Source organism: Coprinopsis cinerea (genome assembly GCF_000182895.1).
Source record: "Coprinopsis cinerea okayama7#130 chromosome 4 map unlocalized cont3.4, whole genome shotgun sequence".
In the NCBI taxonomy this organism is placed as follows: Eukaryota; Fungi; Basidiomycota; class Agaricomycetes; order Agaricales; family Psathyrellaceae; genus Coprinopsis; species Coprinopsis cinerea.
In genome coordinates this window covers 1,802,647-1,816,712 of record NW_003307541.1, presented here as the reverse complement: position 1 = coordinate 1,816,712, position 14,066 = coordinate 1,802,647, and the positions used below count along the sequence as shown (strand labels likewise).

The following is a 14,066-nucleotide window of genomic DNA, read 5'->3' as shown; positions in this document are numbered from 1 at the left end:
GGCGTCTACGTGGTGCCGACGTGGACAAAGTTTCCGCAGTTGGAGGTCGAGTCAGTCAAGCGTCCTTGACGCGTAGGGCAGGCAAATCCTGTGATGACTAATCCATTCGGACTTAAGCGCTCATAAAAGCATGGGTTGAATTGAAGTCTAAGACAATGGCTCTACGTCGTAGCGGGGCAGCCTCCGCACAACCCATGGCCGCATCCTATACAGCTTACAACACCGATACCAATAATCTTGAGAATCAAAGAAACAATGCTGACGACACCTTCGCCCAAGACAAACCCACTGGCAACGACCACCAACCGAATGTCGCCCCCATCCTTCCTCGCATATCTGGTGCGATAAATGTACTCGATAGTCCCTCCGATCAATCTTGCGATCGAGAAAGAGGGCGTATTGAGGAAACCAATGGCAAAGGCGACCCCGGAAGGTATCCATTGGGCATACCATAATTGGTTTCGAGAAGCATACGTCTTTGCCCCCGACAGAATGCCGAATATTAGACTGAAACCCACCATAAAGGTTGCACTGTTTTCCGGCAATTGACCGTCACCTGAGGGATATTCATAACCAGCACAGTGATTAATAAAAGAGACCACGTACGAAGGAGGCGAGCCAGACCGAGCCATACATAGGCAGTTGGTGCGGGGAAGGAAGGACCGGGGATTTCATATGCTCGGTTGTAAAGCGTAAAGGCGGTGGTGGTTATCACGACCGAAACTGCAGATCCAACCAATTGCCCATAGAATTGGGCTCGAGGAGAAGCTCGGCACAAGTGCCCAGTCTTTAGGTCTTGCATCAGATCGCCCGCCCTAAACGCCGAGATAACTTGAGTTGGGGGAATATGTGTAGATCAAAGAAGTCGCTCACTGTTGGGCACCTGCCTCCGCGACTCCTCCGGCAATGATGTTCGCAACGACGTTCCCTGGCTGGATCCAAGCGAAGAGAAGTTGGGATACCTTGCCCAGACCAGAGACTGGATTCAAATCGGTTTCTCCAAGAGCACGGACTCTAACAACGGACATCGTTAGTTCCGCGGAAAATGCGTGCTAAGGTCGACATACCCTATCACGCTCAAGAAGCCACCAAAGATGAATCCCACCACAGTCGCCCAGGGCTTAATGCCGTCATGACCAAAGACTAACCAGACGAGGCACGTCCCTACGGTTATGCTTGAGACAAGGCCAATTAGGACCCACGAAGTAGGTACAAGCCGGTTGGGGGTCTCAACTTCATGGTCCTCCCGTTTGGCAACACCATTATCCCCGATCCGCGAATAATGGCGCCTCAGGGGCCAGATCAAGTCCGCTGCATACTCTACAACGACAGGGAGGAGTGACACCAGACTGTCGACGCACATGATTCCCAGCGAAACCCAGAGGATCCATCCGCGAGCACCGTTGGACATGTCACCGACAGGACCAGGCGCCCAGCCAGATAGCTTCGCAAGTGGCGAAAGGACTGCCCAGCCAACAAGCATACCCTACGCAATGTAAGCATCGGCGGAACGGCTTCCTAATAGAATATGCACTCACGAGATTCATACTGACGGTGGTTGGGAACCCCATGATGATTCCTTGGCCAACATACGACAGACTGGGGGTAAAATACCAAAGCCATTCTTTGGCAAGATAAGTTCCAAATATAGGGATAGTGAACACAGCGGGGAAGAAGTATGCGAACAGCTATGGGACGTGTCAGTGTCGGCAGTGGAATGATAAGGTGGGGTACTGACAGTCAGACCACCTGCAGCACTGAAGCTCCAAATCAAATCGTGCCATCCGTCGTGTTGTACTGCTTCTCGTTCTAGACCGTCACTTTCTTCTCGCTGTGGGTCTGCAACTTCTGTCTCCTCTGCGGGGGCCACGTTTACTTCGTCTTCATCCACCTGTTGATATCCGCGTCGACGGTGAACTTGGGTATCCGGTGGAGGGAGCTTGTGCAATACGGATATCATCTGAGCAGTTGCAGTTCCTGAAGGAAATGGCAGTTCCTCCTCGATAATCTGTTGAAACAGCGTCAGTGAAAGGGAATTGCAGACCGAAGGTTCACTGACAACTTGCTTTCGCAAAGGCGGCGAGAGGAATACACTAAGTGATATTAGCCTCAGAATATCACCAACGCGGTGTGAAAGCCTTACCCAAAGAACGCAACCCCGCAGGACCACCACAATGCTGACCACCAGTCAAGGCGAATGGCTGGTGAACCATCCCGCTCTTCATCCAACAGGCTCAATGCAGGCAGGATACCAACGAAGCCGGCAGCAAGTGGCATTGTTCCGGTAGCGACAGCTGTGGTTTGGACTACAATGAGCTCCTGGGGTGTCAATGGCGTTGGCAGCATTCGTGAAATTAGAAAACCGATAAGGGCGGACTGTATGGACATCCTAAACCAATGTGAGCATTCGCCCTTCGCCAAAGGCGAAAGACTTACATGGATATCCATCCTGACTGCAAGCCCAGGCTCAAGTTTGTGAAGCATATTAGGCATCCAATAGCGAGGCCAATGACAACTGCGGTGACTGTAAACTCAGGCTGAGCAGCTGAGAGGTGGCCGTGACCTCTAGGCGGTGACAACAGTCTTTTCGACGACAATGTATCAGCGACGTCCAATGTATCAGACGGTCTAGACTTACTTCAACCAACTGAGAATTGCCATGTTCTGTGGAGAAGATGGCGGCGACGAGGGAGCATTGGCAGGCGGTTGTGAATGGCGCCAGGCGATACGGCAATGATGTGACGATCCCCAATTAGTCGCTGACCGGGTTCAAGTTCCGCTCCCGGCGCAAGGCGCGTTATTTGGGCTTGTTTTGACGGAGTCATTTGATGGACCGGGGAGATTAGCAAGTTTCCGCTGGTCCATCTCTCCAATCTCTACCTTGTTCCCCATCTTTCCTTACCTCTAGAACATCTTAAACAACATGGCACAACGGTTACGAGCAGATCCTGGCGTTCTGAGAGAAATCCCCCCTCCAGGAAGCGTGACACCGTATGTTTTCTATCTACAGAGATTTTGATCTTCAATTAATCGAGCCATAGATTGCCAAAGGACGGAGAGAAAAACATCCTGATTACTTCGGCCTTGCCTTATTGCAATAACGTTCCTCATCTTGGTGAGAAATTCCCTTCAGTTCCTTGGTGAACATTGGTTTATGTCCCCTAAGGAAACATCATCGGGAGCACGCTAAGCGCGGATGTATTTAGTCGGTATGATTTACTTCAAGGTTGTTATCCTCAGTGGCTGATAGTCCTGCAGATATAGCCGTATGTCGAACGAAACCACTTCTCTACCATCCCTGACAACGTTGGAACAGGCACTCGCAACCAGAGAACCCTCTATGTCTGTGGTACAGACGAATACGGCACTGCGACCGAGACTCAGGCCTTGAAAGAGGGCATCACTCCTCGAGAACTCTGCGACAAATACTATGTCCTTCACAAAGCTACCTACGAGTGGTTTGACATCGGGTTAGCAACATGGTCGCCTTTACAAAAGACTCGCCTCTCACCACACCTGCCTATAGATTCGACCACTTCGGGCGGACCTCGACTCCTTACCACACCGAGTATGTTCCTACAGTGATTATTTCCACTCTTACTTCTCACATCTCCCTCCAGTATCTCTCAAGAGATCTTCTTGAACCTGGGTAAAAACGGTTTCCTCGAGAAGCAGGAGAAAGAGCAGGTTTACTGCGAGGGATGTCCCAAGTACGTTTACTATACCTCTTGCTACGGCTCATTTGCGAACGTTGCTCTCGACAGGTTCTTGGCCGACCGATATGTAGAAGGTGTCTGTCCCCATTGTGGTTATGAAGACGCCCGAGGTGATCAGTGCGATGGCTGCAGCAGAACCCTGGACGCCGTCGAACTCATTAAACCTCGGTGCCTTGTTGACAAGACCCACAAAGTCACCACCAAGCTCTCTTCGCACATGTATCTGAAGCTCAACGAGATCCAACCCAAGACTGAGGAGTGGATCAAGTCGTCGTGGAAGAAGGGTAAATGGTCCCCGAACGCCGTTATCAACGGCGATGGAGAAATCATTGATGCTCGACTGAAAATGGGTCTCCTTCCTACTCCTCTTACTCGGGATTTGAAGTGGGGTGTTCCCGTTCCCATTGAAGGCGAAGATGTTCATGGGATGAAAGATAAGGTTCTTTGTGAGTGGTCATTTCACCTACTCGTGTGACTCAAGCTCATACAATTATCCGAAGATGTCTGGGTATGTATTGCCTCCTCGAGTGTCCTGACTTCTACTGAGTTCTGGGACTAGTTCGACGCACCTATTGGGTACCCCAGTATAACGGCCAACCTTACGCCCGAATGGAAACAATGGTGGCTTAACCCCGAGAACGTCGACCTTTACCAATTCATGGGCAAGGACAATGTTTACTTCCACACTGTCTATTGGCCTTCTGTCCAGATTGGAGACGGTCGTAACTGGACCAAACTACACCACCTTTCTACCACCGGTGAATAACTGCCTCAACTTCCCTCCACTGCTGAAAGCTGACAGGGTTGCCAGAGTACCTCAACTACGAAGGAGGCAAGTTCTCCAAGAGCAAGAACCGTGGTGTGTTCGGACCTGCTGCCAAGGACACTGGAATTCCAGCCTCTGTCTGGCGATACTATTTGCTGTCCACTAGACCCGAGACGGCGGATGCCATGTTCTCTTGGAGTGACTGTGTAAGTTGTAGCATGAACCAGCTTGACTCTGTATTCAACCGGATCCTCTCAGGTCGCTGCCAACAACAACGTTCTCCTGAACAAGTGCGTGTTCCGGAGTCCTCTGTTGCTTACCGACTGACTTGTTCCGATACAGCTTTGGCAACTTCGTGAACCGTGCCCTCAAATTCATTTCCTCTCAATACGGTGGTGTCATCCCCGACTCGGAAGACGCACCTGGCCCTTACTCCCCCAACGATGAGGTCGACGGTGAATTCTTCACCCACGTAAACTCGCTGCTCAAGGACTACATCGACGCCATGGATGCTGTCAAATTACGCCTGGGTTTGCAGACAGTCATGCTCATCTCCGCTCAAGGCAACAACTACCTCCAGTCCTCCGGTCTCAACAAGGCTCTTATGACTTCGAAACCCAAACGCTGCGCTCAAGTCGTTTCCCGAGCTGCCAACCTCATCTACCTCCTCTCCGTCCTCATCCACCCCTTCATGCCCGCCACGGGTGCTGCCATCGAGAGGCAGCTCAACGCACCCCCAAGAGCTGTCCCCGACGTGTTCTCCAACGATATCCTCGCGGGTCACACTATCGGCACACCCGAGCATCTGTTCAAGAAGATCGAAGAGAGCAAGATTGAGGAATGGCGTGCTAAATTCGGCGGTAACGAGTCACAGAAACCCGAAACCCATAATGACCCCTTGAAGAACGCGCCTGGATCCAAGAAGAAGGGAGCGAGCAAGAAGGCGCCTGCTGTTCCTGCTTATACCGGACCTAAATCTGACGTTGCCCTCGACCTTGAGGCAAAGATTACTGAGCAGGGCAATGTCGTTAGAGGGTTGAAGGCGCAGATGCCCAAGACGCCCGAGCTGGACCAGAAGATTAAAGAGAATGTGGAGTTGTTGAAGAAGTTGAAGGCTGATTTGGAAGCTGAATTACAGCGACTTGCTTCAGCTACCGCCGCGAATTAGAATTAGATGACTGGGGATCGTGGAGGGTTTTACGGAGAAGTCCATGCAAAGGTGTACTATTGTACTAAATTATATATTGTACCAATAGGATGGGGATATGGTTTCATACTGCAAATCTAGAATGCTCAATATTCGGCCCTATGCCACTACGCGCTGAAGAGAGAGAAAGATGGCAGGAAAAATTACCTCAAACCAACCAAACCGGGTGATGCTCACAGTGAGGGGCGGAGAAGATGAGGAAGAAAGGACTCTATACAGAGGATAGATACACAGCAAGGAAGAAGAGCCGAATGTCGAAACAGGTAGAGATTGAGATGGAACTATCTACTGAATACATAAACCTGGCCGGACGAGCAGCAGGGTACCATCTGCAACAGATTGCATACCCGACCGGACGTGCCCTCTCGGCGCCAACTATCCTTTGTCATGCAAAACCACTTCTGCGATCCGACTCGTGGCAGTCTTGCATTTAGACTCCGTAATCAGAGCCGATGTCGAGGAAAGCAGGTCGGCACACTGTCTCGAGGGGTGCGGGTTTGGGGTGGTGCATGGGGAGCGAGGCGCGGACGAAAGAGCGGATTGGCACAGATTCGTCCTGGTCTGAGTCTTCAGAAGAGGGCGTCTTCAATCCAGCGAGCTCCAGCAAATAGTTATCGAGCCATTCGCCGTACTCTTCGTCGTCCGTGTTCTCAGGCGCCTCTTCACCGGAGGTGTACTCGAGCCGAATGTCAGAACAGCCTTGCGATCGAAAGTACATTTGGGTTTGGATGTGGTTTTGGATTTGTGAGAGTTCCAGTAGGATGACGGTGTCTCTTCGTCGTCCACGTCCTCGGAATCAGAGTTGTAGTAGGAATCGCGGGATTTGATGGAGAGACGAGGGAATTTCGCAGCCCGCCTGAGGCGTTTGCAGAAGCTGGCCATGGCTGGAAAGAACGAATAAAAGTCAACTACCGGAAAACGAATGAAGGAGTGAGAAATAACCAACCTTGTTCTTCGTCATCAGAATCAGTGTCAGAGTCATAGCCCTTCAGGAACGTGGAGGGTTCCTCGAGCATGGAAGGTGGCTGAGGTAATGACCAGGGCTCTTTGACGTCAACAAGTGATTCGTCCACGGCATGGTTGACATCCTCGTTGAAGACGATGGGCGAGGTCGTAGAGGAGAGCTCGTCGACAATGGGCCTGATGATAGTCTTCCCATTCTCCTCGCGGGTGTTGATGACGAGTCTGCGCTCTGGATTTGGTTTCGTAGACGAGACCTCGAAGACAAATTGTTCTCCGGAAGGGGAGGTTAAGGTGACCGTGGACTGGTAGACGGTAGTCATGTTGGTTCAGAAGATTTTGTTACGGTGGTGATGGTTCAAGTGGTGGAAGTGCGATTTGCGACGCCCGATTAAGTGCAAACCCGGGGGTTCTTATAAACTTTGGAAAGAAGGGGTTCAGGTGTGACAGTGTGACGAGGTCACAGTGAAACGATGTGCGTCGAACACTTATGTTTTTGTTCGACGCACCTAGTTTCTCTAGATTTGGCTATGGAGTTGAGACGTGGGTAGAAAAAGTCGAAGATTGTGCGACGAACAGAAACGGCGGGGTCAAGAATGGGCTCACCTGCACCCTAGATTCAGGAGAATAGGAGAAGTGGAGTCAAAGTTCCTGGACGACTGCGTCAAACTGAGTTGACAATCCCAGACTGCCTTATACATTTGAGTCAAAGCCTGGGGTAAGTGAACTGAGACTATTTGTGTTGGAGTGGGAGACGATGTCGAGCAGTGCTCCGACTCGTAGACGTTCCGGGGGCAGGTGGAATAGGGTAAGACGCGTCAAGAACGCGACAGCCCCGTGAGCCAACTTCCGAGGCGATGTACTCTGAGTTCGCGTGCGGCCATATACCATGAATAGAGGTTGACGGGCCCGCCCCCGCCATGGTGCATGAATACGGGGTCCTAAGGGCGTTTAAATAACATTTAGAAGGCTCGAAGATGAAGCCGGGGAAAGATCTCACATACATATCTGGGTCCCAGTGATGGACTACCGCTCAAACAACACTCTCCCCTCCCTAGGTGTCGACTCTCCCCATATTCCTGGCGGGTTCTGCGGGAATAGCCATGGGAACTCTGACATGGGCTGGCAAGGTCGCCCGGGCCAACTGGTTTTATCAGCTCGTGTGTTTCAGAATTCTGCTATCTCCTCCCCGCAGCAGCTATCCCAAGACGTGTTCCCTGAGGTTCAGGATGAGATGTGGCCTGTCTGGGATCTGAGTCTAAGCATCGTTGTCGTGGACGAGGAAAACTTGCTGACAGTGAGTTCAAGAATGAGACCGCCCCTGTCTGGCTGACGGCGTCGCATCCGCATCACGCGCGACGAGCCAAATAAGCAACCAAACAAAGGACAAGCGCCCAGCCGCTTCCGGTCTCCTGTTTTCCCCCATCATCGTACGCCGTTATGTTCAGAATTCGAGCCACTTTCGACATTTGCTCCTCTTTCTCCAACTGATGAAACAACGAGGGATTCAATGGATTTCCAGGTTCGTCTGTTGAACGCGGCATAATGGCGGGGTAACTAGGGGCTCACCAATTTCAGGTACAACGGAGAAGAAAGCGATCTGCTATAGATCCATGTCTGGGTTACTATGTTGAACCGGAGGGATCTCGAGACAAGGATACAGATCTCACCTCGAAGGTTGCCGAGAATCTCCTTATTTCCTTGTAAATCCAATGACGGTTTGATTAGGCGGAGACTCACAAGAGGACCTCCGATTCCACTACGGTTGCTAAACCACTGTCTCGAATATCCGAGATCCCGCATATAAGTCCAGGGAGTCTCCCTAAATACCTTCCCGACATCCCGCAAACGGATGAAGATACAGCCCAGATTACCGTTCACGATTTCTTGACCCGCAATGCGGGCGTGGATGTCAGCGATGCACAGTCTCACAAGAAACCAAAGCTCCGATCCTACTTGGCCAGGAAAAGAAGAACGATTCTATCCTCGCCGAGCAGCTACGCTGCTGCAGCCAACAACGCTGGCCCATCCCACTTCGAAGCAGCTTTTGAAATCTGGGATTTCCCGGACGCGCGGGACGCAAGCAGCGAAGAGAACACCGGAATCAAGCTTAACTTGGAAACTTCGTCGAGTCCTTCCACAAAGGAGCGGAGACCTCGACTTCGAGCACGTCCTGCCCGGAGACTTGTCATTTCGGACGAAGATGACTCGGAACAAGAGGGGTCTTCTTCGAGCGAATCAGCAACCGCGTCCGAGTACCATCCAGGATCCTCCAGTCCTCCCAATGGTGCAAACGCAAAGAAAGAAAAAGAGAGTAAGAAGGCGTCTCGGAAGAAGCTCTTGACCAAGTCGTTGGGCACGCGGTTGTTTGAAGCATCAGTGTCAACTTATGGACGACCCCAGGATAACCTGGTTCTTCGATCGCCGCGCAATAAACGAGGAACAGAAGACAATGTCGCTCCAACACGCAGACCCCTCGATTTCGTCCCACTCAGCCATGACAGGTCGGACCAAGACGGCAGCAGTCGCACCCTCGATCGAAGGGCAACCTTGGTCGACCCTCGCAAAGCTGCCCCGTTTTCGAGAGCTTCGTTTTGTTCGACTTCGCAGTTGGCACTAGCAGCAGCCCGCACTCAGCCCCGATGTGGTTCCGAGGAAAGGGAGAAGGAATTCGGAAGGATAACGAATTGGAAGTCCCGCGTTGTGGTAGCAGCTGCATCTCTGGACCATCCCAATTCTGGTGATTTTAGTCAAGCCAAGGAAGAGAGAATAGAGATAGGACAAAAGCGTGGAGTTGGAGGAGCGAGTGGGAGCGGACAAGGTAAGCTAGGGAAGGCAAGCAAGATGCATACAAGTGCTTTGGTCTACCCTCCTTTGGAATTCGTGCCTCTTACTGTCGACAATAACGCCACTCGTCACGACAAGAAGAGGAGAAAGCAAGAATGACGAATCACCCGACCACCCTCTGGGCGTGATAACGACTTGTGCTGGGTCTACTTTGCAATTCTGGGTTTGGTCGTTTGACTTGACATCGTTGACCGCTGTATGGCGTACTGAAGCTCCAATCGGCCCGACAATGATATATGCCCTCACTGGCCAACCGGTTGCCCACTTGTATAACATTTCACGCATCGACTCATTCACGAGAATCACAACCTTTGGTCGTTCTTAGACTGCTTCCAGTCGCCACACGATAACGTCACATATGGGCTCTACCGTGGTAAGCTTTCCAGTTTCCTGGGCACTTTAGCCTCCTTCAGTAAATTCCATTGTGCAAGTAGGGTGCGTTCTATATCCTTTTGTTGGAAGGTGGTGACGTTCCCGCGATTTTCTCCTCTTGGGCTCTGACACCGCACCCTCGGTCGGAAGGTGTTTCCCCAGTGCTACCCCACAGCTTCCCTTTTGAAATCGAGGTGTCACTGGCAGTTCCTGACTTGGCAATATTTTTGCTTCGCGGAAGAACTAGAACTTCGCGATGGTGAGCTTCCATCATACATAGAGCACTTGTTGGCCAGCCTCACTAGATCCGTGGCATTTGCAACTTACCTCGCTCGACGAACTTCGATGACAGGCTCCGAGTGAGCGATGAGGTCGATTGGAAGGAAACAAATAATACAGTTCGATACTACCGTTAATATTCTAATGCGAGAGAGATACCTGCAGTGTCCTAAGCATGTCATAAAAACGTGGACCTACAATGATGGAGTGCTCTGAGAAGGGTCGTGGACTAGTAATACAATAAGTTAGTTACACTGATTCTTGTGATTTGCAAACTTAGAAAACGAGGCAGATGTGCAGCATGCTTTGCAAGGATTGCAACGAGGTCATTATGAGTCTCCAGATCGAGTGCGGCCGTCGACGCGGTAAGAGCGCAGGTTTGGGTATCTCAGAATCAGCCCCCGGCTGGTCATTTGAGCATGGATTTCCTCGAACTGATAAAGTTATCGATTAGCACGTCATCGAACCGTCATGTCAGGCCGGAAGGACAAGCACTGACCCTCGTACCCTCCGGAAGGGGCAAGGTCCTGTTGTAGTACTTCTCCGTTCTCTCTCTGTTGAACACGCCTGCCTCCTTCCACTCTACAATCTCAGCATAGCTCCAGGTTATGACGAGTCTGTTTCGTTGGAAGCTGATATGAATGTCCTGTTTCGCAACCTCTGGGGGCATTTCAAAAGTAGCCACCATCGATCGGCCGTCTGTTGATTCTCGGAAATTAGATCTGTAACGGAACGAGAATTCGAGAGAGAACATGGTTAGCATTGGCTTGTCATCAGAAGGGGTAAGCTGGCAAGGTACCGCCAGCCGGGAGAGAGAGAAGCGTACATTGACCTATGCTTCTTGAGGGATTTCGGTACCGACCCATTATGGGACTCGATGACAGGGATATGGAGGGGAGGACCAGGGTGTGTGTCGAGGTGGAGAAGCTCCTGGGTTATTTCTTCGAGCGACTGAACTTTGGGCTTCTCCTTGGCCATGCGTTTCGACTTGTCATTGCGGATTGAGTTCCAGACATGGTCGAGTGACGACGTCGAGGGGGGCTCGATGGCGTCGTCGAGGCTTGAGGCTGCTATGTTGGGCAGGGTGTAGAACTGGGGCTGGTGACCGCGTGGGCGAGAGTCGACGTCTGTGGTGGAAGCGTCGTCGAAAGGGTACTCGATGCCTGTGACAGCAGGGGTCACAGGGGATTCTCGCCTATCATTGGCAGTCAGATGCTCCCTGCGCTGATGGGTAGTGTAAGGGGGCATCAAAAGGGTAGACGGCGGCTCGGACAGGGGGACGGGGGCGATGGACGATAAGAGGCGGGGTAAGGGCGTCTTATTTTGAAGGAAGAGAAGAGGACCAACGGGGATATGGCACTTAGGTCGTTGTTGTCGGAAACATCGAAGATGAGCGAACCGTTCACTCGGTCAACCTGGTCCTTATACATATCCCTTTTCACATCGCGTAAATCTGGGTCTGAAAAATGCGTCCAAGGACCGTATTAGTGATAAAACACTGTCATTCCGGATCAACAACTCCCTCACAACTTGCCTCACCTTCAACACGAGGCAAAATCTTTCCATCCTCTTCTCTTTCTCCTCAAAACTTGCCCCCGAACACCAGATCCGGCAATTCCCGGCATTCGGGGTCCCACTATAACAACCCGTTCGGATTTCGAGAGGAACAACCAGGACAACCATTTTCACGGTGAGTAGCGCTCGTTCTTGCTATGTTTTACATGATGCTTTGTCAAAAGTATGTTAGACTACCGATGCTCCCTTCAAGGAGCTGCGGAAACCTTCTTACTACTGACTCTAATTTTCTTCTGGATCATTCCTCCTTGAGTTTGTTCTGACAAGAATCGTGTCCTCCAGATTTTCGTTGGATTGTTGGGATCTTCTCAGAGGGGGCATGTATATTACCCGAGTGCTGTCCAGCATTAGAATGTCGAATAGATCGAGTAAAACAGGACCTACCGTGCGGCGTCGCTCACTCTTGTTCACACGAAGATGCGAAGAGCAGTTCGACACCAGTAATCCAGTAAAGGTCCCAGTCAACTATGCTCAGACATAACGGCATCGCGGAGTTGCTGAACAAGGCAGATGTAGACTGCCAATGACAAGATCTTAGCTGGGGTATGGATCCTTGGAAAACGGAAGCGCGCCGCCAACTCTAGAAGACGTGTCCAAGAAGAGGTTAGTGCATGGACGTCTCTAGTCTATGTGGACCTACCCTTGTGGCATGATCTTGTTTTCAGAAAATCAACACAGCCATTCAATCTGCCTCGGAGTAGTCAGTGGAAAGCGCGAAATGAAAAGAGGAAGCAAGGAAGCATCCGCTACATTTCTGGATGGTGGAAACGAGCAAGTGGTGCGCATCGTTCGTTTCCAATCTTGGGCGCCAATCAAGGCTAAATCTTGCTTATATCCGTCCATCAGTGTTGAGCGCTTGTCTCTGAAGCACGTTGTCCGTGCAAGACATCGAGCGTTGTTCATGCATGGGCCCCATGCGCCTACATGTATCCGACGATGGGTACTAAGGTTGTGCAAGCGACATGGCTGCGAGAGCGCTGAACGAGCAGGAAAAGGTACTGCATCAGGCTGCATTGGCGAAAACGACTCGTGTGCGTCCATCTGGCTGTCTATTGAAAACACCAAAACATACCCTTGACCAACAGGTTATCTCCATCGACGAAGTCAAAGCTCTAGTTCCGGATGAACAGACACGAATACTCGCCCTCAACTTCTTGTTATCAGCGGTACGTACACCATCCCTCAAACACGCTGTAAACGGGCACTGGCCCCGCGTTGGAAACTCATGACGACACCCTCGCATCCACTAGGGCCTTTTTCGAGCGTCTTGCGATGATAAGGGAGCAGTAGTGGCTTTCCGAGCGTTGGAACAGGACGAATTGGAAAGGTGTGTTTCCTATATGTTCTCCCCGTGTTGGAGCCCTGATCGGCCGCTGACCACGGTACCGCAAATGTCAGTGTCAAAGACCTCACCATCGACGAGATATCATGTTTGCACTATATCCGGGTAGCAGGCGACCAAGGTGTGTGGTCTGACATACTTATGCTCTCCACACCTCTTCTTGTCTTCAACTTTCCGCCACAACCCTTCAATGCCAATACAGTGCAATGTGTAATGACAAGGCGGCGTGCGCCACTTTGCACCATTTACAGGGATGTCTTCTCGAAAACTCAGAACAAGCACGGGACTCCACAAGGCGGCCATGGAGAAGAGCGTCAAGACTCTTGTCAACAGGAAATTAATCAAGGTTATCAAAGGCTCTCTGCATGTGAGTTGTCATGCCTCCCGTTCGTTATACTTCGTCCCAAGTGTTTGGCTAGTCGGTTTACCTTCCCAGCGACTAAAAAAAGAACAATATTAATCGACTTGGTTTTTTAGAACACGCGTCAGCGGACGTTCATCTTGTACGACTTGGAGCCTGGTGTCGAGATTACGGGCGGGTCATGGTACACCGACAAGAAGATTGACGTCGAGTTCATTGACCAAGTCAAGTCTTTTTGTCTTCGTTACATCGTTGACCGGGTATGTTACACACCATCCTCATGTCACCTTGTTCGACATGCCGACGCATTTGCCGATCTTGTAAATATGTAGACTTTGCCGAAACCATGCGACTCTGCACCGGAAACCCAAAGATTCTACCCACCCTCGGAAAGTTGGAGGTACCCAAGTGCTAGCTGCATCCACGATTCCATCAAACGGACCAAGATAACCTTGGTGGAACTGAGTTTGCGGGAGGTGGAAGCGCTGCTGCACGTCCTCGTTTTGGATGGTCTCGTGGAGCGGGTGTGGATCTTCCTTGCCTTTGATTCAGGACGTTGTTTTCTGATCCTCTATCTTTCCAAGATTCCGTTGACTTCTTGTAGTTCATCTCACTCTGGCGGATCAACCATAGATTCCCCA

At 51.1% G+C, this 14,066-nt stretch overlaps 6 protein-coding genes across 6 annotated transcripts; 3 read left to right on the top strand and 3 right to left on the bottom strand.

Annotated features, from left to right (window-relative positions):
• Window positions 1-161: 161 nt before the first annotated feature.
• CC1G_14396 (oligonucleotide transporter) lies at window positions 162-2,661 on the bottom strand (the record flags this gene model as incomplete). Its single annotated transcript, XM_002911353.1, has 10 exons — window positions 162-556; window positions 607-815; window positions 874-1,014; window positions 1,068-1,486; window positions 1,539-1,688; window positions 1,739-2,008; window positions 2,060-2,093; window positions 2,144-2,389; window positions 2,437-2,583; window positions 2,639-2,661. The coding sequence occupies 10 exons, from the start codon at window positions 2,659-2,661 to the stop codon at window positions 162-164; spliced, it is 2,034 nt and encodes a 677-aa protein (XP_002911399.1).
• A 262-nt stretch (window positions 2,662-2,923) lies between these two features.
• On the top strand, window positions 2,924-5,761 carry CC1G_06322 (methionyl tRNA synthetase; the record flags this gene model as incomplete). Its single annotated transcript, XM_001836185.2, has 12 exons — window positions 2,924-2,991; window positions 3,042-3,115; window positions 3,167-3,209; window positions 3,259-3,266; window positions 3,317-3,470; window positions 3,527-3,568; window positions 3,621-4,162; window positions 4,217-4,224; window positions 4,276-4,474; window positions 4,528-4,688; window positions 4,741-4,772; window positions 4,825-5,761. The coding sequence occupies 12 exons, from the start codon at window positions 2,924-2,926 to the stop codon at window positions 5,648-5,650; spliced, it is 2,157 nt and encodes a 718-aa protein (XP_001836237.1). The 3' UTR covers window positions 5,651-5,761.
• A 358-nt stretch (window positions 5,762-6,119) lies between these two features.
• On the bottom strand, window positions 6,120-6,972 carry CC1G_06321 (hypothetical protein; the record flags this gene model as incomplete). Its single annotated transcript, XM_001836184.2, has 3 exons — window positions 6,120-6,250; window positions 6,322-6,573; window positions 6,636-6,972. 3 exons carry the CDS (start codon window positions 6,970-6,972, stop codon window positions 6,120-6,122), a joined length of 720 nt encoding a protein of 239 aa, XP_001836236.2.
• A 698-nt stretch (window positions 6,973-7,670) lies between these two features.
• CC1G_06320 (hypothetical protein) lies at window positions 7,671-9,595 on the top strand (the record flags this gene model as incomplete). The annotated part of the gene is made up of 2 exons (XM_001836183.2): window positions 7,671-7,946; window positions 8,378-9,595. 2 exons carry the CDS (start codon window positions 7,671-7,673, stop codon window positions 9,593-9,595), a joined length of 1,494 nt encoding a protein of 497 aa, XP_001836235.2.
• Window positions 9,596-10,476: 881 nt separating this feature from the next.
• Window positions 10,477-11,395, bottom strand: CC1G_06319 (hypothetical protein; the record flags this gene model as incomplete). The annotated part of the gene is made up of 3 exons (XM_001836182.2): window positions 10,477-10,581; window positions 10,647-10,869; window positions 10,947-11,395. 3 exons carry the CDS (start codon window positions 11,393-11,395, stop codon window positions 10,477-10,479), a joined length of 777 nt encoding a protein of 258 aa, XP_001836234.2.
• Window positions 11,396-12,684: 1,289 nt separating this feature from the next.
• On the top strand, window positions 12,685-13,788 carry CC1G_06318 (hypothetical protein; the record flags this gene model as incomplete). Its single annotated transcript, XM_001836181.2, has 6 exons — window positions 12,685-12,753; window positions 12,808-12,888; window positions 12,973-13,049; window positions 13,121-13,185; window positions 13,316-13,431; window positions 13,542-13,788. The coding sequence occupies 6 exons, from the start codon at window positions 12,685-12,687 to the stop codon at window positions 13,755-13,757; spliced, it is 624 nt and encodes a 207-aa protein (XP_001836233.2). The 3' UTR covers window positions 13,758-13,788.
• Window positions 13,789-14,066: the final 278 nt, after the last annotated feature.